Here is a 23001-nt window from a genome sequence, read left to right on the forward strand (position 1 = left end):
TGTTTAGTTACAGCAACAGAAAAGCTAACTATACAAACATCTGGTTGCTTTCAGGATTGGGTGATTATAAAAAAAGCAACTGTAAACATGGGCATTTGGATATATATATATATATATATATATATATAATATATATATATATATATATATTATATATATATATATTTATATATTCTTATAAGAAAATACTTAAGGAGAACAATTTCTGGATCATATATAAGAGTATGTTTACTTTTGTTAGAAATTACCAAACTTTTTTTTCCCAAAGTGGCAATATCATTTTGCCTTCCCACAGATAATAAATGACAATTCCTGTTTCTCTACATTCTTATCAGCATTTGATATAGTCTGTTTTCTGGATTTGGGAAATTCTTTTAGATTCTGTGGGAATTTTTACATAGATGGTTATGTCGTCTGTGAGCACAGGAAGTTTTATTTCTTCTTTCTAATCAGGTTGTCTTTTGTGATAATTTGGATCTGGGCAGTCCCCAAGGGCTCATGTGTTAAAGGCTTGTTTTGCACCTTGGCACAACTGGGAAGTGGTGGAAACTTTAAGAGGTAGGAACGAATGGGAAATCTCTAGGTCATTAGAGGCACGCCCTTAAAGGAGATAATGGGATCCTAGCCTCCTCCTCTTTCTCTCTTTCACTCCTGACCTTGGGGTGAGAAGTTTTGCTCTGCCATGTGCCTCCATCATGATTTTCTGCCTTCTCACAGACCCCAAAGCAACAGGACCAACCCATCCTGGACTGAGACCTCCTAAACTTGGGGCCAAAACAACCCTTTTTTTTCTCTTTATAGGTGATTACCTCAACAAATATAGGTATTTGTTATAGTGATAGAAAGCTGACACACCTTTTATTTTTTTTCTTGTCTTATTGCATTAGAAAAGATTCCTAGTACAATGTCACAAAGTAGCAGTCAGAGGAGACATCCCTCCCTTGTTCCTGATTTTAGAAGGAAAGCTTTGAGTTTCTCACCATAAAGTGTTATGCTAGTTGTAGATTGTTTTTGGTAGTCTGTCTTTGTTGAAATGTTCATTTTGATTCCTAGTTTATTGAAAGATTTTAATTCATGAAAGACACTGCTCTGTATTTTTATTTTTATGAAATGTCTTTGGTTTCAAAATTGGGATAATAGTAGCCTTACAGAATGAGTTAGGAAATATTTCCTCTCCTACTATCTTTAAAAGAGATTATAGAGAATTGCTATTTCTTTCTTAAGTGTTTGATAAATCTACCAGTGAGCCTATTGGTAGCCTACTGGGCCTGATTCTTTCCGTTTTGGAAGGTTACTAATTATTGATTCAATTTACTTAACAGATAAAGCCGTATTCTTATTATCATGTAAAATTTGACCAATTGTGTCTTTTAAGGAATTGATCCATTTCATCCAGGGAATCATAATATTCCTATACTACCCTTTAAATAGCCGTGGGTCTATACTGGTGATCCTTCTTTGCATTCTGATGTTAGTAATTTGTGTGTTCTCTCTGTCTTTCTTTGACTGGATAGATTTTACGAATCTTTTCAAAGAACCAGCTTTTGGTTTCATTGATTTTTCTTTTAAATTCATTGATTCCTGCTATAATTAATTTTCCAGAGTATTATATTTATTTATTTATTTTCTTTTTTATTGGTGCATAGTAGTCATACGTCTTAATGGGGTACAAGATGGTAGAGACACACATGCACACATCACTCATTTAGCCCTTCCCCAATTCCCACCTCATTTCCTCCCCTCTCCCTCCTTTTCATGTTTGGTTTAGTGACTGACATTGATATGTGTGTGACTGTACATCATATGTTAGGGAGAGAGAAGGGAGGGGCAAGACGCAAATTATCTAATTCTTACTATTTCTTTTCTTTTGCTTGGTTTAATTTGCTCCTTTTTCTGGTGTTCTAGGGTATGGAAACTTTGATTGGCTTCACATTTTTTTCTTTGAAATATATGTATATAATACTATAAATTCCTAGCCCAAATACTGCTTTTGACGCATTACATAAATTTTGTTGTTATATATTCCTTGTCAGTTAGTTAATAGTATTTTAGAATTTCTCTTAGGATTTCATCTTTGACTTATGTGTTATTTAGAAATTTATTGCTTAATTGCCAAGTATTTTGGAGTTTTCAACCTAGCTTTCAGTCATTGATTTCCAGTTTAATTCTAATGTAGTTTGATAGCAGACACCATATCATTTCTAGTCTTTTAAATTTGTTGCTGTGTTTTGTGGGATTTATGGCCCAAAGTGTGGTCCGCCTGTGTGTGTGTGTGTGTGTGTGTGTGTGTGTGTGTGTGTGTGTGTATGTGTGTGTGTGCTCTGTGTGCATTTGAGAAGAATGTGCAGTCTGCTGCTGCTGGATGAAGTAGTCTGTGTCTGTTCTAGCCCGTTGACTAATTCCAGTGTTGAGTTTAGCTTTGTCCCTGTTGATTTTTCTGCCTGCTGGATCCATCCATTTCTGATGGGGAGGTGTTGATGTCTCCAGCTGTAAGAGTGGATTCACTCATTTCTCCAGCAACTCTCTAGCATTTGTATCATGTATTTTGATGCTCTTCTGGTAGACATGTCTGCATTAAGGATTTTTATGTCTTGGAGAATTTATTCCTTTATCATCACCCAGTGCCCTTCTTTATCCCTGATACCTTTCTTTGCTGTGAAGTCAGCTCTGCCTCAAATTAGTGTAGCTATTTCCATTTGCTTTTGTTGGGTGTTGGCATGGTGTGTTTTCTCCATTGGCTTTTAGTCTAAATGTGTCTTTATATTTCAAGTAGATTTCTTCCAGAAAACGTATAGTTGGGTTTTGGTTTCTTTTCATCCAATCTAAATATCTCTTTCTCTTTATTGATATATTTGTTGGATTTAATATACACTGTATTTTCTATTTATTACCCTTGTTTTTTGTGTATGTGTGTTACTGAAGATTGAACCCAGGTTCTTTCTGTCTTTGTGCTACACCCCCAGCCCTATTTTATTTTATTTATTTAATTTTTTTATTTTGAAACAAGGTCTTACTAAGTTGCAGATGGACTAGCTAAGTTTTTGAGGCTGGCCATGAACCTGCGATCCTCCTGTCTCAGCCTCTCAAGTGCTGGTATTAAGTGTACTCACCATGCCCGGCCCATTGTTGCTCTGGAATTTTCAGTAGACACTTATAAATGACCCAAGCCTGCGTTTCAACTATGTTTTTTGTGGGAGTAGTATAAAAAGCTTATAATAACAAAATAATTCCAATTCCTCCCTCCTGTGTCTTGTATCATTAGGTGAACATACCCAGAGTGCTTTTATTATCATTTTGAACAGATTGTTTCTGTTAGATCAGTTACAAATGAAAAAAACGAAAGGTTTATTTTGCTGTCACCTCGTCCTTCTCCAGTGCTCTGCCTTTTTTGTGTAAATCTGAGTTGCTGACCCATAACATTTTTTTTCTCTAAAGATGCCTTTGAACAGTTCTTGCAAGGCAGATATGCTGGCAACAACCCCCCTCATTTTTCATTTGAGAAAGTGTTTACTTCTCCCTCAGTTTTGAAGGATAATTTCACAGGATAGAGAATTCTAAGCTGGTGTTTCTTTTTTCACAACATTTGATTCTTTAAACATTGCACTCTAGTTTCTTTTTGCTTGCATGGTTTCTGGGAAAAAGTCAGATGTAATTCCTTGCTTCTCTGCAGGTAAGGTCTTTCTGCTTTTACACTGCTTCTTTCAGGATTCTTTGGATTTTTTAAATTTATCCTTCTTATCTTCTTAGCTTCTTGGATCTGTGATTTGGTATCTGACATTAATTTGGAGGAAATTCTCAGTCATTACTGTTTCATGTATTTCTTCTGTTTCTTGTGTGTGTCTGTGTGTGGTCCTGGGGATGGAACCCCTGGGCCCTCTACCACTGGGCTAAACCCTCAGATCTATTTTATTTTTTATTTGGAAACAGGGCCTCCCTAAGTTGCTGAGAGCTCTAGTGTTTCTTCATCTTTTTCTTCTTGAACCGCATCACACATGTGTCACACCTATTGTGGCTGAACGTTTCTCACAAGGCATACATGCTAGCAACAGAGCCCCTCAGTTTTCACATGAGGAAGTTTTTGTATATTCTCATATTTTTGATATGTCTTGTTTTGCAGTCTGGGAAGTTTATATTGAGATATCCTTAAGATGAGTGATCTCTTTCCAAGCTGTGTCTAACCTACTAATGTGGTCAAAGTACTCTTCATTTCTGCCACAGTGCTTTTTTACTTCTTAATTTTTTTTTATTGGAGCATTGTAGCCATACGTCTTAATGGAGTACAAGATGGTAGAGGCATACCTGCATATACCGCCCAGTTAGCCCTTCCCCAATTCCCACCCCGATTCTCCCTCCCTCTGGCATTTCTTTTTGTTCTCTCTTAGAATTCCCATCTCTTTACTTACTCTTCCCATCTCTTCTTGCATGCCATCTTCTTTATCCATGGGAGCCCTTGGCAGATCAGTGATGGTTGCTTTAATTTCCAGTCTGACCATCCCAACATCCTTGCCTCAGCTGCGTCTGATCCTGGTATTTCTTCTGTCTCTCAAGCTGATGTTTGCCTGTTACTATTCCTTGCAACTGTTTCCTGATAGCTGGACATGATGTGCTGAGAAAAAAAGGATCTCAGTAAAAAGACCTTTGTATGTAGTGGTAGGATGTGTGTGTGTGTGTGTGTGTGTGTGTGTGTGTGTGTGTGTGTGTGACATTCTGTAGTCCCATGTTGAGGTCTCAGTCTTCTAGTGAGTTTGTGTCTCTGGACTGTGGCCTTTACAAGTGCGTCTCAGTCCCTCCACCCCGCTTAGATGGCACAGGACGGCTGGAGGGGCTGGGGTTGGGACTTCCCTTCTCCAAGGCAGGTTAGACTCCAGCAAAACTCCTGGAGGTTAGGCTCTGTTTGGTATTTCTTGAGGTTATCCCTTGTTACTCTTGTGTACTTCAATGGTTCCTTATCTCTCCTCTTGCCAGAAGAATGAATTTTCCTTTAGTGCTTACTGTAGTAACTAATTTCAATACTCAGGCTCCTAGAGATAAAGCTCGCAAAGGTGTACCCACCCCGTAATGGGCTTCCCTTGGAGCTCATCCCGGACATCTCCACCCTGGCCTCCAGCACTTCATGTCTGAGGGCCCAGTCCTCTTTGACTTTTTGAATTACTATAAAGATACATTTATTTTTATTTTTATTATATTTTTTGGTACTGGGAATGGAAAGCAGGGACATTCTACCTCCGAGCGACACCCTAGGCCTCTTTTTTTTATCCTTTATTTTGAAACAGGGTCTCACTGAGTTGCAAAGGGACTCACTAAGTAGCACACCGCAATCCTTCTGTCTCAGCCTCTCAAATGCTGGGATTACTGGTGTGCACCACCATGCCTGGTGCAGTACATTTAAAAACTAATATTTTTTAATCTCACATGGGAAGATTTAAAATTTATACAAGTTTAGCTGGGTGTGGTGGCACATGCTTGTAATCCCAGCATTTGGGAGGCTGAGACTGGAAGATCATGGTTTGCGGACAGACTCAGCTACTTAGTGAGGCCCTCTGATACTCAGTGAGACCCTGTTTCAAAATAAAGAATAAAAAATAGGGCTGGGGGTATAGCTCGGAGATAGAATGTCCCAGGGTTTCATCCGCAGTAACACACACACACACACACACACACACACACACACACACACACACACTGACTATCACAGACATTTATAGTGACTATAGCAAGCATTTGGCAGGCTGTTTGAGAGGTATCTTCTTAGGATCCAGCTTTAGTACTGTTTGTGTGACTTTGGCTGGTCACCATGCTGCTTGCCAAATGAGGATAAGATTGGAACCTACCTTACAAAGTGTGGCAGGGATTACACGAGGTAATAAAGAGCATCACTGTGCATGGTGCTTTGTTGCTGTGGTTTTGTCCAGTTTTATCATAATTGAATATTTATGTTTGATCCATTGTCTTAAATGTTTATAGGATTTATAGACATTATATTATTATAAGTAATTTTTCTGTTTTGTCTTTTAGTTTATTTTGTATGCATTTTTTGGATCTCTCCAAGGTTTTTAATTATATATACATCTTTTTAATGTTTCTTTTCTTTTTTCCTTTTTCTTTTTAATATTTCTTAAAAAATCTTTTACAATAGGAAGTCTCATTCTGCAAGATCAGGTGGATACTCACCTATATTGAGAACTTCTCTTCATTTTATCAAATTTGTGTTTCCTCCTACTTAACATAAAATTATTTGCAAACTACGTATCCCCATGCCCTTTTCTCTTAAGATTATTTCTGTCTGTTGAGCATCAGTGTACCTCCCCCTCAGAGCCTTACCAGGCAAGAGTATATTTCAAACTCTATTTGTTCACTTTCTAAAAATATCTTTCTTTACCCAACTTAAAATGACTATGAACTTTTATCAATGATTTTTATTTTACCTATTTATGTTTTTAGATGTATTTAATATTAACTTGTCCAGACTGTACAGTATCTTATTCAGGTTTTTATCAAATTCATTTTAAAATTTTACATTAATTTGGAAGGAATTGAAATACTATGTTTTTATTTATCATTTCAGTCCGTTTATTTAAGTTTTGCCTTACTATCTTCAGGAAAACTATTCTTTTTGTAGCTACTGTACCTTTGGCAATTCACTGATACTTTATTTTTGGGTGGCATTTGTGATTAACTTCTTTTGGAATATGTGTCCACTTTGTGTTAGATTTGCTATATCATATATGGGTTCTGCAGTATGATTTTCATTATATACTGACTAAAGATTAAATATTCAGGGCTTATTGTGCAAGACACCACAAATTGTTGAGGGTATAAAAAGAAGTTACAGGTTTTAGAAACTGCTACTTTTTAAACTAAAAGTGGGATTTGTTCAACTCTTGAGCTGCTCGACCTGACAAGCCCAGGTAACCTTATTTAGGTGACCCTTCTTTAATAGTGTTTTGTTTGCTTCAGACATCTTCTGCTTATATCATGTTATTTTCGTTATGATTCTAAAAATAGGTGACTTTTTTGTTCCTCCCGTTTCTGCTACTAATTGCTTTCTATGTTTCTGGGTCAGGTTGTACTCTAAGCATTTATCATAACAGGTAAAGCATTAGAAGCAGTGTTGGCCTTTCTGGGTGGTGATTATCTAGAAAAATTAGATGATTCGTTATAGCATCTTCATTAGCTCTTGGTTGTTAGTATTCTTTTTCCCCCTGTTTTCTACATCTGGTGACTCATTATGAAAAATGAACATTACAAATTACTGTCCATACAGCCCGAGACCCGGATCTCTATGATTTCATTCAGAGCTCAGCAGGACAAAGCAACGCGTTACCCAGGAGTGGGAAAGCTAGGTGATTTTTTGAGGGGGTCCAGGCAAAAGAAAAATGGAGAAAATTGTTAACTTCAAGATGGCAGCTGCAGATCCTGACAGCAGTGGGGAGTGTGGCATCAGCTCAGGCTGAGCCCTGAAGTTGTTCTGCCCGTAACACGGGGCTCAAGGAGGAGCCCCGGGCTCTGGAGGCCTTGCTGGGACCCCGTTTCACCTCTCACTTACCTGGACTTGGACTTTTGTTGGAGACCTGGTCTCATAATTTGCTTTGTGCTTTCTCTGTGGTGATTTGAATTCCTTTAGCCTTTAAAAGGACGGAAACGTGTTCTTTGTTTACGTTTTCAAGGAACTTGTTTAAATAAGCTATTGCAGCATTTGTGAGATATTTAGTAAGGTATTTGTAGAATTACAATCTGTTACTTAAAGAAGTAGTCCTGGGGAAGACAGGTATAATAGGTAATGGCTTTTTCTAATTTTCTCCAGGGGTGGATTCGTTGGTGTTAGTTTGATGTACAGAGTGCAGAGCTTAGGGCCTCTTGTCAGATTGTAAACTCTCTTGCCATCCATGATTTCACTTTTCCTGCCAGTGGAAGTTTGGGTTTCTCCTCATTACTCTGGTTCCTTGCTCCCTTCTGGCTTCGTTTTTCCTGGGTATGCAGCCGATGGTGCCCTGGGCCATCTCATACCCAGGGCAGGGCGCCGCGGGGGCCCTTTCCCGTGTCCATGCTCCCTCATTGATGGCCTACAGGTCTCGTCACTTGTTGCTGCCTTTTCAACTTGGAATGCCCAGTGGCTCCTTAGGGGCAGCACAAGCCCCATCCATCGGTGCTGTCAGACTTCAGATTTCTTGCCACACAGAACTCTTTTAATCGGCTCTTTACATTTTAATTCCTTTACATGTAATTCCCCTTTACATTTTACATAAAGTTTTAAAAAATACCACCACAGCATCTTCCTTCTGTGATCTTCTTTCTTGGGCTTACTATGCAGTGATCAAGGGAGCCTAGGCCTTAGCTTCAGTAACGCCGTGATGTGACCTTGGTGACCCCAAGGCACTAGTGCTCATCAGCCTGAAAACGAATGTTCATCACCAGGTATCTTGCTAGCCATGCAGAACTGCCTGCTTGGCTTCTGTAACTCCTGCTTAGCCTGCACCTGCAGAGGAACAAAGGCCATTAGGAAATGTCTATCCTTAAAACAATCAAGGGTAGAAAATACAAGGGACAGACATGGTTGCTGAGCTCCCGCACAATGCTGTTCATGGTTTCTGTACTGAAAGAAACTGTCGGGAATTGTCCTTCTCCATGAGAACCTAAACTCTTTACTTCCAAGCTTGTGGTTTTGTCATATAAAAGGAGACCTGAAAAGTGGCTCGGAGCTGTACTTAGGACTAAACATGCAGCAACGTAGTCTCTGGCCAGCTAGTAAAGACTTGCTATTCGGCTTAAACTGAGTGGTCTTCTCTGGTGGTTGCCCTGTAACAGTGCAAAGAGAAATTGTCACCTGTCGGCACTCCTGATCCTCCTCTGTGTGTGGTCACATCTTCACCACATCACACGCTCTTTATATTCTTGGTTTTTTTTTTTTTTTTTTTTTACAATTTCAGAGAAAAAAGATGTCCCACTTCTTTCCAAAGTGAACTTTCCAATTTTTATTCCTAAATATATCTGCTTCTGCCTGCTCTGGGACCTTTATTTAGCCATTTGTGTCTTATCTCTTTTATGGTCTCAAATCTGTTTTCCTATCAACTCCTCTTCTACTTAAAAATATACTCATGCTTTCTGTGTCAAAAATTATTTTAAAAGGAAAAAAAACCCACTTCTCTATCAGACATTCTTTTTGAAAGCTATAGAAAACCCAACCCAATTCAAACTGGCTTAGCAAAAAAGGGTCATGTTGTTGAAAACTCAGAGAGTGGCCTTCAGATTTAGCTCGATGCGGGGCTCACCCTGTGTGAATGATGCCTGCGGGATCTGGGTATGTCTAGATATACTCTCTCTCTCATCCCTTTTTTATCTTCCGTTACATTCTTTTGTATACTTTGTTCTTAGTTAGCTTTCCTCCTTACAAAGTAGCTCTAACTATCCCTAGATCTCATATTCCATGTGTGAGCTTCCCCTTTCCACGATGCCCCGTCTCCTCAAAGACGCTCCTGTGTCTTCTTGGTTCTGGTCAGACCATGTAGCCAGGTGAAGAGAATACTCAATATCTGAAGGACATAACCTGACCTGGGCACGCTGCTCACAGGAATATTGGAATATACTTAACAAGAGAGTAGGGTAGTGTTGGAGGGTACCAAACAAATTTTTATATTCTCTTCTCTTAAACTTCTGTGAAAGGACTAGTCTAGAAAAAATAAATTATACCAAGTGGACTGGAATCATAAAATCTAGCCCAAAGGCATGGAAAATAGACTGAGTCTTGCAAAAATATCAGCTGGAACCCTTAAGTACAACAATAGAAAAAGTTACTTTCAAACTCTATTAAATAGCAGTGAATCTTTGAAGAATATTAGCACATATTTTATCTTTTAAAAACTCAAGTTAATTAAATGCTACCAATATCAGGAACAGTGCCATTAGTATAGGTACCCTTTTAGGTCCTAGTTAATGTGGAAGATGAAGAGGCTCCAGTTGTCAAAACGATTTTAGGAGATTTCGTTGAAGTTGTCATATTCACCGAACTGTGGAAACATGGACTGAGGAGGGAAGCCAAAGATTTGAGAATTCTGTTTTCTAATCTCCCGTCAGTGTAGCTTCATTTCTTTGCATCTTGCAGCCTATATGACAAAATATGCGGAGAGAATGCTCTGATCAGCGCCAGTTCAGAGACCTTGTATCTTTTTTTTTTTTTGGTGGTACTGGGGGTGGAACCCAGGGGCTTTTCTACCTCCGGGCTATACTCCCAGACCTTTTTTTTATACTTTATTTGGAAACAGGGTCTCACTAAGTTGCTGAGAGCCTCACTAAGTAGCTGAGGCTGGTTTCGAACCTGTGCGATCCTCCTGTCTCAGCCTCCCAAGAGCGGGGATTGCACGTGTGTGCCACCACGCCCGGCTGACATTGTATCTTTTAATGTGCGTGGATTTTTTGGGGGTTGCGTGAAATATGACTGAACTTAGCCACTTAAATTTTCCCTATGGTAAAGATTTGGAAAATAGGATATCTAAAAGTAATTGGCTGAAAAAACAAGAGAAACCATATATGTGTGTTTTGGGATATTTATGCTAGATACCTAACAGGAAATTGAGAAATCCTAAAGGTTTTATTTTCATAAGAGCACTGATTCTATTTGGTCAGCATCAGGTCTCTGTGACCTCGCCAGTGCTGGTTTTACTCTGTGGAATAGCTGTGGGTTTACTGGGTCTTGTCTCCTCTTTACCCAAGATATACATTCAGTGTAATCATGTGCTCCTGAGTTGGTCTCAGACGGTGGCCTAGAGTCCTATCTCGTTCAGTTTCACTTGATAGGTCTTATATAATATTTTATTACTCTTATTTAGTTATTATTGCTCCAGTCTAATTTAATCTAATCCCTTTTTTTATGCTTGTGTCAGGAAAATTCATCAACAAATCTCTCCTTCCCACATATTTTGTGTGCTGTTTATTTATGAGGCACAAAGGAACTCCAGTCATACCTGAGAGATAAGAAACGTTATTAACAGTGCTATTAATATGCCACAGAAGATATGATCTCATATTTCCTCCAAAGGCTAGTTTTTTTTTGAGGAAACATTTAATATGCAGAAACCATCCAGTATAACAAAATGTTAGAATTATATAGTAGGGGCTTAGAAAAGGAGGGGAGTAGTATAGATTGATGGGTGCTATTAGCCATGGAGGTGAATGTTGATGTTTTGAAGGCCTAAACCCCCTGAGGAAACTAGTGAAGAAGATCTGAGGACAGAGACTTGGGCCACCCAGAGTTACGGATGGATAGGAAGGAATGGCTAGAAAACTAAGCAGAGGGCCTTTGGGGGAAGGTTCAGAGAGTTACTAATAATGGAGTTTTTTGAGCAGTCTTTTCTTTCATAACTTTTTATTTTGATGTAATTTCCTACTTGGAAAATTTGCAAGAATAGTACAAAGACTCTATATAAATTTTTCTAACTTTTCATCATAGATTAGCTTCATTTCAAAAACATCATATAAATGGAATCATACAATTTTGTTTCTGGATTTTTCACTGTACTCTGTGGTCTCCACGTTCTTTTCTTTTCCTTTCCTTTCTTTTCTTTTCTTTTCTTTTCTTTTCTTTTCTTTTGTGTGTGTGCTACTGGGGGTGGAACCCAGGGGCTTTCTACCTCCGGGCTATACTCCCAGACCTATTTTATACTTTATTTGGAAACAGGGTCTCACTAAGTTGCTGAGAGCCTCACTAAGTAGCTGAGGCTGGTTTCGAACTTGTGCGATCCTCCTGTTTCAGCCTCCCAAGTGCGGGGATTACAAGCGTGCGCCACCACGCCCATCTCTACAGATTCTTTTATATACATAATGTCTTTGGGATCCATAGTGTTGCAGATATTCATAGTTCATTCTAATTTATTGATGAGTTGTATTCCATTGAATAAATGTGTCACAATTTGTTCACTTTCTATTAAAAGATAGGAAATTTGAGTTTTCTGTTTTGGGGTCTTATGAATCAAGCTATTATAAAATTCTAATAAAATTAATTTATTGACATAAGTTTATGTTTCTCTTGGCTAAAAACCTAGAACTGGAATTGTTTTCTCATGGGATAAGTTTACGTGTAAGAAATTGCCAAACTTTTAGTTTCTTGTGCCTTTGGGGTCTTGTTAAGAAAGTTTTTACCTGTGTCTGTGTGTTGGACCTGTGCCCTTTTCAAGGAGCTGCAGGGTCTCTGGTCTAATTTCCAAGTCTTTGATCCATCTTGAATTAACTCTTGTTCAGGGTGAGAAAGTGGGGTTTATTTCCACTTATATGCATATGGTAAACCAGTTTTTCCAACATCATTTGTTGAAGAGGCTATCTTTTTTCCAGTGTATGTTTTGGACCCTTTGTCAAAAATCAATTGGCTGTACGTGTGCGGATTTGTTTCTGAGGCTTTTGCTCTGCTTCATTGGTCTATGCATCTGTTTTTTTTTGTGTGTGTGCCAATACCATGCTGCTTTTTACTATGGCTTAGTAGTATAGTTTGAAGCCAGGTATTGTGACGCCTCCTGTATGATTTTTGTTGCTGAGAGCTACTTTGGCTATTCTTTTTTTTTTTTTTTTCCAAATGAATTTAAGGACTGATTTTTCTCTCTGTGAGGAATGGCCTTGGTAATTTAATGGGTAATGCATTGAATCTGTAGAAATCACTTTTGGAAGGATGGCCATTTTGATGACATTTATTTTGCCTGTCCAGGAACATAGAGGATTTATCCATCTCCTAACGTCTTCTTTGAGTTTTTTCAGTGTTTTATAATTTTCTTTGTAGAGGTATTTTACCTCTTTTGTTAAGTTTATTCCTAAGTATATTTTATTTTTGTGGGATATACTGAATGAAAATGTTTTTTTGATTTTTCGGTGGATTCATGGTTAGCATACAGGAAAGCTTCTGATTTTTTAAGATTGATTTTGTATCTAGACATTTTTCTGAATTTGTTGATTAGTTCAATAAGCTTTTTTATTTGAGTTTGTTCATCTTCTAAGTATAGTATTATGTCATCTGCAAATAGCGATAGTTTTAGTTCTCTTTTTTCTATTTGTACTCTTGATTTCCTTTTCTTGCTCTGGCTAGAGTCTCAAGTACTATATTGAAAAGAAGTGGTGATAATGGACATCCTGTGTTGTTCCTGTTTTTAGGGAGAATTTTCACAGTTATTTCCCCATTTAATATAATATTGGCTGTTGGCCTATTGTATATTGCCTGTATTGCAGGCAGGACTGGACCCCCCAGTGTATCTTGTTTCTCCCTTTTTGTGTATTAATTCAGTATAACGTAGACTTTAGACATAGAATAGAGTTTTGATTGTGTTTCTGCACTTATCAGTGGTAGGACCTTGGGCAAGTCCCTGGGAACCTCTCTAAACATCATGTTCTTACCTATGAATTCAGGAATCTAAATCATAGTACTACTATTATTTTAAGGCAGTATTTTAAAGCCTTTTTTTTTTGGTGGTACTGGGATTTCTGGAAGCCCTTCTACCTCCGGGCTACTCTCCCAGACCTATTTTATTTTTGGAAGCAGTGTCTCTTAAGCCAGTGCGGCTGGCTTTGAACCTATGTGATCCTCCTGTCTCTGCCTCCCAAGTGCGGGGATTACACGCGTGCACCACCACGCCTGGCGCTTAAAGCATTCTTTTAAGCTCCTATACATATGCCGCATAATTCAATGGCATGCATTCAATAAATACCGAAAGTGTCCCCTGTGTGCACACACACACTTTTACCCACACGATCTGCGTGTGGGTCATTTCAATGCAGGCGGGACTGGACCTTTCTATCACTGAGGTGTAAGTAGTAGGGAGGGCCAGCAGAAGGAGCAGGGGCCTCTAAGACACAGAGTGATATCATTGTTCTGAAGTGGCAGAGTATCTGGCAATAACACAAGAACAGGCTTCGCTTCCAACAGGGACTTCATGCTTATTAGCTCAGGCCATTGCCATTGAGATGCTACTGGCTGTTGCATTTGGGGTTCATTTTCTGCAGTGTCCTGAGCACAGAAAACCGACTCCTGGTTTTTGCCACCAGCCAGAGAACTTTCTTGACTTTTCACAGGGCTGTGAGGAGTTACATCTGGTGCTTAGCACGTCACCACTACACCTGCTCCTCACAGACTCTATTGCTGCTGCTGTCTAGCCTGCCAGTGACAGCAGAGCTGCCTGGAAGGGGCAGTGCCCTGGCATGCATTCCCATACCTAGGGAGAGCAGAGAGAGGTGCTGCATGGTTCTTGTTAACTATTTAGTTGCGGAGAAGAAAATGTAGGGCAAAAGGAAGACTCTCAGAAGCAGGGGCATGGCTACCCAGCCTAGGACACCTCCCACAGGGCTCGAGCGCTGCCTCGCATGCCGTCCCCTACGTAGAGCAGGTGATAGAGGCAGAGAGGAGGCCATAGCAAGACGTTGGTTTTAATCCTGTATTACACTAAACTTAGAGAACACTGCATAGAATTCCTGCAACAGGGCATTGGCTCCCAAGACAACCTAGCTTTGCTTTTATTTTACCTCATGGAATAATCAAGCCTCTGGCCAGTGGACATCTGTTCATCTCTGTTTTATCCATTTGTCTTAAGCTGTGGCCTACACCTCACCGTATTCAGGCATCTGTGTCTGAAAGAGGCCTGGTTACCATGCTACCACACCTGATGGTCTGTTAGCAAAGCCTGTGATTACAGAGCTGGGCACACTGCAGACTGTCCATGTCACCAGAGGCCGGGGCAGCAGAGTGTGCACTGTTGGCAGTGAGGGCCCTCAGTGCCCATGAGGCTGCTGGTGTCCAGCCTTGAGCTGGTCCCAGGACAGTGGGGCTCAGGCTCACGCGTGGCCTGCTTGCGTAAGGACCCTCACTCACTGTGGGCCTGTGCAGGATGCTGACTATTGCCCAGCCCTCCCACGTCCACTCACCCGCCCGCCCTCCATTCCCTGCCTTCTGGGGCGCCACTTGCGTCGCTTCTTCCTGTTTGGTTTTCTTTTACCGCAGTTTCTGGATTCCCTTCCTTAAGGTTTGTGCTTTTGGTTTTCCATTTCTAGCACTATTGGCTTGCCCAAGTGAGAGGAGCCTTTATCTTCTTGTGGTCTCTTCAAGATGCACACCCAGGCTCACCTCAGCCTTCTTCACCTGACTCACCCCCAACAGTCCTCTCCTGGAACACAAATTCATTTTTCTGTGTCGGAAAAACACAGATATACGGGTCCAGTCTCAGGCTAGAGCCAGGATTAGCTGTGCCAGTGTCCTCGGGTGAAGCTAGAACTTATGATGAGCAGCCCTGAAGACTTGATTTGCTGTCCTGCTTTGCAGTGTAGTAATTAAAGCAACTTCAAATCATTTCAGAATGCATCGAAGATGGATATGTGAAGATCACTGTGATAAATTTTAAAAATAGCAGAGAGCACCTACCTCTTATTGGAAAAGTTGGCCTTCCTTGGAGAACTAATATTTTTGATGGCTTTATAAAGGTAAAAAAAATCAGTTGTTTTTTCTTCAGCTGTCTTTCCTGGTTTCTGCATAATAGAAGTGTGTTAGTGTGTATATCAGTGCTTCCTTTCAAGGGCTGGATTTGTTACTCTGTGGATTTATGCACATCCTCATAGCTGCTGACAGTCATCTGATTCCCGAGTGCTCATCGAGCGCCCTTTGCTCTTCATGGAGCACGGCAGGTGGACGGTCATTGGTTATAACTTGGGTTGTTCATGTGGATGGATTCCGTCTACAGAGAGGACTAAGTACAGGGAAATGAGGGCTGAGGACGCAGCTGCGAGGAGCTCCAGCAGTGGGCCTGTTGGCAGGCTGCAGTTGTGGTTGTGGGAGCATCTAGGAAGCCAGCTTGTCAAGAAAAGAGGGATAAGCCACGCTCAGTGCTGCTGAAGTGGAGGCCTGTGTTCGCTGTGCTCCGCAGCTCGAGGAAGCCAGGCTGGGATTGAATGGAGGAGGGCGCTGGGTCAGCGTGGGTGGAGGAATGAGGGGCAGCTAAGGGGAGCAGAGAGGTCCCCTGTGAGGAGAGGAAATAGCGAGGGCAGGCTGGCACAGGGAGCTCCGCTCTCTCTCCGCCTCCCCAAGATGGAGGTTACCAGGCGTGAAGGCCAAAGGCTGATGGGCTGAGGGCAAGCACCCACATGCATCAGAGAGGGTGCATCCTGAGAGGAAGGAGGGAGCCCCAGTGTCAGCTCACACAGGACCACCGTGCTCTGAACGTTGGATCTGATTGGTCCTCATGTTTGTGAACCTGTTTGCTTTAGAGTTGTTCTATTATGGATGTGACCGTTCTGGATGAACACGGGAAGCCCTTCTGGTGTGTGAGTTCTCCAGTCTGCATGAGGTCGGCCGCCTGCCCCTCTGATGGCCCCAACTTCTTGGGGCAGACATACTACGTGGACTACACAGACATGGAAGGAAGAGTGCACGCAGAGCTGGTGTGGATTGAAGAGACGGAGGAGTACTTCATTGTCAACCTGGTCCTTTACCTCAGTGTAGCAGAAATAAACCACTGGTTTGGGACCAGGTACTAAGTATTGGCAGGAGGGGCACAGTGTGTTGCTAGTCAGCTGTTGGGTGCTTGACTAATAGTTTTGGTGTTGGAAGTTAAAATAAAGCATATTTTGGTAATGTTTGGTGCCTTCTTATTTTACATTAAATTATGAGTCATGGACCATTTTTAAGTTAATATTGAGAGGATTCTGTAAACATTTAAAAACAACACAGCATATCCCAATGAGAATTTACATTAGACCAAAAGGGGAAAAGATATTTCCTTCTCTGTCCTTAGTTTAAAAAAAACACAAGAAATTCTGCCTAAGTGTATAGTCATGTGATCACTGTGTATGTGTGCGTGTAAGGGCACGTATACATGTGTGTACATAAGGCTTTGTTTTTTCCTAATTGGTGAGAAGCCCAAATGAGAGGATACAAATAGGAACTTCATGCTGGGTACAGTGACACACACCTGTAATCCCAGTAATTGGGAGGCTGAGACAGGAAGAGCTCAGGCTTGAGGCCAGCTTCAGCAGCTTCAAAAATGAAAAACAAAAACCATCAAAAATGAAAAGTGCTGGAGGTATAGCTTGGAGGTAGGATGTCCTGGGTTCAATCCCTCGTACTAGTAAATAAACTAAATAAAAACAAACTTGATGATGCCCACTAGGATTACCAAATGTTTACTTACTGTACTCAGTAGCCATATTATTATGTAATAAAACAAAGTAAATACGTGGCCAAATTCATGAGAAGTGATGCATCTGAGATCATCAGAGGAAAGTGTTATAGCCTAAGAGCAAGGCCTGGTGCAGTACAGTGAAGACACCACACTCTCCATCAGCAGAGTAGCGATGGATGAGCTGCCAAGCCCTTCCTCTGCGGAAATAGCTTAGAACTGACCGATGCTTAGAGTTTAAGTAGCAGCAATATGTATCTTAGGCGTATGTTATTTTCGGTTATTTGGTTTTACATTTGCTTTAGATTGTGTTGATTATGTTTAGATCATATTTTTCTCTCTCTCCTAAACGGAGATGATTTTTTATATCATGTTTGTTTCTCCTATTTAGTCAGGCATGATTAAACTCACCTTCCTCTATCCTTTTCCTTCTGTTATCTGACCATTTTTCTCTTTTGAGATAAATGCATGATGCTGCGTGAATGTATGAAATACACAACAAAGGGCTTTATGACAGCACTGAAGCAAAGATTTGGAAGAGGTACTGGGTTCTTCCCAGAGATTTGTGAAAGTAGAAAGGATTCCTGCTGCTGACACCATCTTCTACCCTCCTGTCCTTTTGGTTCAGCCCCTGGGAAGAGAGAAAGATTTGAAATCCATTTCAGAGGTTAACAGCACAGGCAACATCATTTTATCATATCACCAGAGGGTGGATGATAAGAAATAAGATACTGATTCAGTCTCAAAGCTATGTAGTTGTTACAAAGGAAAGGATGATAAGTTCACAGTGAAGGAAGCTGAGAAGACAGTACTGTATTGCCCAGTGACTAAGTCAACAGCACCAGTAATGGGCAAATTATTGCCCCTTGGTAATGCAATGAGAAAAAACACATCATAACTTCTGTGGCTTTTTACCAAAAATTATACATGGGAAAACACCAAACAGAAGCAAAAGAACATTCTACACTTGTTACTTTCTTTTGTATTCGACATTTCCTCTCAAAAATGGAAAGGTCATTAAAAACAAAGAATGTCTTCTATCCACGGTGGTGCATGCTGATAATTCCAGTACCTGGGAGGCGAGCCTTCCGAGCAACTTAGTGAGGTTCTGCTTCGAAATACAAGTTTAAAAAGTCTCCTAGATGGAGGAGGCTAGGGAGCAGCACAGACCGAGTGTGAGCTCAGCCGGGAACTCGGATTAGAAAGTGACCCTAAGGGGGCACCGGGTGAAGGCTGAGGAAGGGCTGTGGATCAGGCAATAGCAGTATAATAGCGCTACTTTCCTGACTTTGATAAAAAAAAGTCACATGCTAACATTTGAAGAATCTGAGTGAAGGGCATATTTGAAGTCTTCGAGATGTTTTTGCAACTGCTTGTGTGAAATTATTGCAAAATTAAAAGTTAAAACAAAATTGGCCCCATCTTTCTGGTGTTTCCTATCTCATTTAGGTTCTTTTTGTTTTGTCTTCAATTTCTGGTTTTCCCCTTAAAGTTTGCTCTCTGCTTATATTTAAGACACAGGACTTTAGAATCCTACCAGAACTCTTCTGTGGCATTGAAATACTGTCTATAGCCAGTGATGGCCACCCTAGAGTCATGGGGCAGTACTGCCTTTGGTATTGTACAAGCACTACATGTGCAAATCATACAACACACAAGTACTGTGTGTGTGTATACATGAGCAATAAGAAGTCATTTCTCTGGAGCTTCCAGTTTCTTTACAGAAACATCCCGCAGGCCCTCAAGAGCCCCAGGTTGTGCAAGAGCACAGGGCACAGAGGAGTAGAGAGAGGTTTGCTGTGGTTACTGTCTGGGAGATAAACAACCAAATCTCACAAGGCTGTGAATGGAGCCAGCATGTTCAGATAGACATGGACTTTATTCGTGTGTGTGTGTGTGTGGGAGGGACTGGGGACTGTAGTAGCCAAGGGCAGTCTACTTGTGAGCTATACCTCCAGTCCTAGTTTATTTTGAAACAGGGTCTCACTAAGTCCTTGAGGCTGGTTTAGAACCTGTGATCTTCCTGTCTCATCCTCTCAAGTATTGGGATTATACTGGGATTACAGGTGTGCACCATCACACGTGGCTTGAACTTTATTCTTTAGATTAGAGACCCTTTAAATGTTTTTTTTTATATAAAAGGTAATAGTTTCAAATAATAGGAGTATATAAAGCAGAATATAAAAATATTTCTGTAAACTTTCCTCAACCCCATCTAGGCAAAGTGATGGCATTCTTTCTCTATTCCACCATGTGACGCCCTCTGCCAAATTGTGATGCAGCAAGAAGGCTTTCACTGGATGTTAGCACCATGTTCTTGGGCTTCCCAGACTAAGAACCCTGAGCTAAATTAACCTCAATTTTTTTTTAATAATCACCCAGTCTCAGGTATTTCATTAAAGCAACAGAAAACAGACAAAGGCCCATCTTAATAGTCCATCTTAATATTGTATGTACTGAAATTAAGTTGTCATACACATGAAGTAAAAGCATTTACTAATCATATTCCTTTGTCAAAAAGAAAGCCTTTTTGCAGAGCAAGAAGAAAGATTATGCTGGGGCATCTTAAATACAAAGAGAACCATGACGCAGGGTTCATCGAGTTGAATCAGTTCAAGGAAAGGAACAGGTGCAAATTCTTAATTATTCAGTTGGCAAAGAAAACAAATTTCAGTTACACACAGAAAGGCATAGCTACCAGTATTGAAGGGTGGAAGAGACACACTTTTATCTCAAGTATACTCAGATGCAAAACCTTATTGGCTTAAAATCAGGTCAAAGACTTGCCTAACCATTGCAAAGTTAATTTTATAAATACATTGATAGTTGTCTCTTACTTTTATTAATTTTGAGTCTAGTGACTATAACTGCTTCAGGATAAAAATAGTCACCTTGGAAAATCGACATAAAATGTATCCCTGAAACTTGTAGTGCAAAGTAATGGTGCCACCAGTAAGCTGAATGCAGAATTGTTATTAAGGTACCGATGTATGTGGAATAAACTGTACGTGGAATTACTGGGCATTCACCTGAGCCTGGGAGAGTCTTTTGTGGTCTCCAGCATCTTCAAGAAATGACATGGATTTCCTGGGAGCCACAGTAAACACGAAGCAGGTAACTTCTAGACAAGTCCTGAGCTGCAGAAGCTGCTGATCTGAGAGGCATGCTCACTGAGCTTAGCTCAGGGCAGGAAGGGTCAAGAGTAGGGAGCCCAGAGAAACACAGAGCGGTTGAGGGGAAACGTCCCAGTGCACATTTCAAAGCAGCTGAGTGCAAGCTCTCACTTTCTCTCTGTGGCTCCAGGCTGCTAGGGAAGAGTCAAGAAGACAAGGCTGGTCTGGGGGCAAAACGGGGCAAAGGTGCAGCTACCAATGCTCAGGCCCTTGCTGTTCACCCCTGATGAGAACCAGCTGTGCTCAGGCAGGGACTCCAGCTTATGTACCTACCACCTCTGATGCATACAACAGCATGGATACCAGCTTTGTTCTGGGAAATTATGTGCAGAGGTGAGTGCATGCTTGGGGAAGTGTGCAAATGTGCAGAATTTTCCAGGGAATGTCAGACTTAGGTTCTCACTGAATGATAGAGACAAGTCCTCATCCTCTTCCTCTTGGCACGGCCTGGACAGCTGGCCGGGGCTGACCCTCCCACTTTACCTTCCAATCTTTTGGTGAATATAAAAGGACCTCTGGAAATTGCAAATGTATAGTTGCTGGTTGACATATACTCCTGTGTTTGATTAATAGTGAAATGGGCAGAAAAAATGCATTCATCTGTATATGTCTAATTCAGAGAGGCACACTCAGACTATAGATAAAACACTGGTGATTTCCCATTGGCTTAATGTTGGCTGGGGAGGAAGTGAAAAATTTGCCATGAAATAACAATGGTAGCTTTCACTCTTAATACCGAGAACGTATTGGGCAGTGGACATTATGCAGTGGCTTTACCTACATCTTTTTAAATCCTTCTATAACCCTGTGGGTAGATGGTATGATAATGACATTTTATAATGAGGAGCTGAGCCCAGAGAAGTTAAATAACCAGAAGGGCACATCTGGTAATAGCATTAGGATTTGCGGGTGCTGAAGCCCAGACCTAAGTGTTGTTCCATATCTCCCTGGGCCCTGTGGTGCTGGGGGGCTCAAGATCCATTATGAACACTTAAAGAAATTGTAATCATGTAGGCATTTAGTAAAGAATACATAAACATGTGCAACGAAGCTAATTCTGCCTAACAGGGCTAAATCTATTAAAAGGGCCATGTCTTAAGCCAGTGAAGCTTGTATCTGAACACAGAAAATGAAGAATAACCAAGTTGCTTTGAAGAAACACAAGGCAATATGGCTCGGGAAGACTTTCCGAAATACCATAGGAAATAAGATACTGCCCTTTAGTGCCTGAAAAGTCCAAATAGACAAATGGAGCAGAGCACAGAGCTTGGAAGCAGACACTCAGACAATTGTTTATGGCAGAGGTGGCACCCGAGAGCAACAGAGAGGGGACACTTTAATAGATGACGCAGGTCAACTGTACAGCCACTTAGAACAAAGAAAAAAGGACATCTACTTTACTCCATGCCTACAGACATACTCCAGATAGATGAAAGACCTAAATATGAAAAGAGAAAATAAGAAAGCTCCAGGAAGACAAGATGGACTGCTTGGAACTCTACTCTGAAAGAACAAACAACCCAGGTAAAAAAAAAGGGGGGGAGGGCAAAGGACCTGAACAGACATCTCTCCAAAGAAGAACCGTAAGTGACTGACAAGTATGTGAGAACACGCCCAATGTTAGTAATCATCAGGGAAATTCAAATCAGAGCCGCAACGAGATATCACCTCAGACCTGTGAGAATGGCAGTTATTAAAGAACAAAAGACACCAAGTGTTGACGAGGAGGTGGGGAAATTGGAACCATTGTGCAGCTTCAGTGGGAATGCAAAATGCCACAGCCACTGTGGGAAACACTGCGGAGGTTCCTAAAAGGAGTGAAAGTGGGGCTAACATATAATCCAGCATTTTCCCCGTGGGTATATATATTCAAAAGAGTTGAAACCAGGCTTGTGAGGAGGAATATGCACTCCCACAAGCCCTGCACAGTCACTCCCACAATTCACAATAGTCAAGATATGGGATCATCCTGGCGGATGAGTGGATGAAGATAATGTCACACACACACACACACACACACACAGAGTGCTCCTGGGCTTTAAAAAATAAACAATGTGGATGAACCTGGAGGACATTATGCTAAGTGAAATAAACCAGTCACAGAAAGACAAATACTGTATGATCTCACCTATATGTGGAATTTAGTCCAGCTCATAGAAACAGAAGAATGGTGGCGACCAGGGGCTGAGGCAGGGGGAGGGAACGTGGAGAATTCTGTTCAGTGGTATGAAGTTCTAGTGTGCGCTATGACTAAAGCCTAGAGATCTGCTGTACGGCATTGTTCCTCGGTAACAATACTGTGTTCTGCACCTAAATATCTTTAAAGAGGACAGATCTCATGTTACATGTTCTTACCCTGAAGAAAACAAGTATTCCCCAGTGCATCTCTGGCATCTCTGGTAGTCACTCCACCCAAGTGCCACTCTTTTACTTTTTTAGATACAGGACCTCACTTGTCTTAAGAAACATATCCTCTTTTTTTGACAACTCTTTCTGGAATATTTCTCTTTAAATTGTGCCAACTTAGAGGCAACATCTGCCTCTAAGTAACTGTCAAAAAATATGAGTCATTGGTTGCATTTCTCCCACTGGAGATAGAATAACTCTAATCTACCTGGTTCCGGCTCAGCGTTTAAAAGGGTAGCCAAGGTAGGTCTCAAAATGTCAACTAAAGGAGTTGCATTTAGTAGATTTTA

General features: G+C 40.9%; 1 protein-coding gene across 1 annotated transcript in view; it reads left to right on the plus strand.

Moving 5' to 3' along the window:
• The window catches only part of FBXO15 (F-box protein 15), a gene marked incomplete at both ends in the record, with an annotated part of 44960 nt that extends 28469 nt beyond the window's left edge, over positions 1 to 16491 (plus strand). The window contains 2 exons of the mRNA XM_080714590.1: positions 15317 to 15441; positions 16222 to 16491. Coding sequence (XP_080570716.1) covers positions 15317 to 15441; positions 16222 to 16491 — 395 coding nt within the window. The remainder of the gene's footprint in view (positions 1 to 15316; positions 15442 to 16221) is intronic.
• Positions 16492 to 23001: the final 6510 nt, after the last annotated feature.

This window comes from Muscardinus avellanarius (genome assembly GCF_963383645.1).
Source record: "Muscardinus avellanarius genome assembly, chromosome: 17".
NCBI lineage: Eukaryota > Metazoa > Chordata > Mammalia > Rodentia > Gliridae > Muscardinus > Muscardinus avellanarius.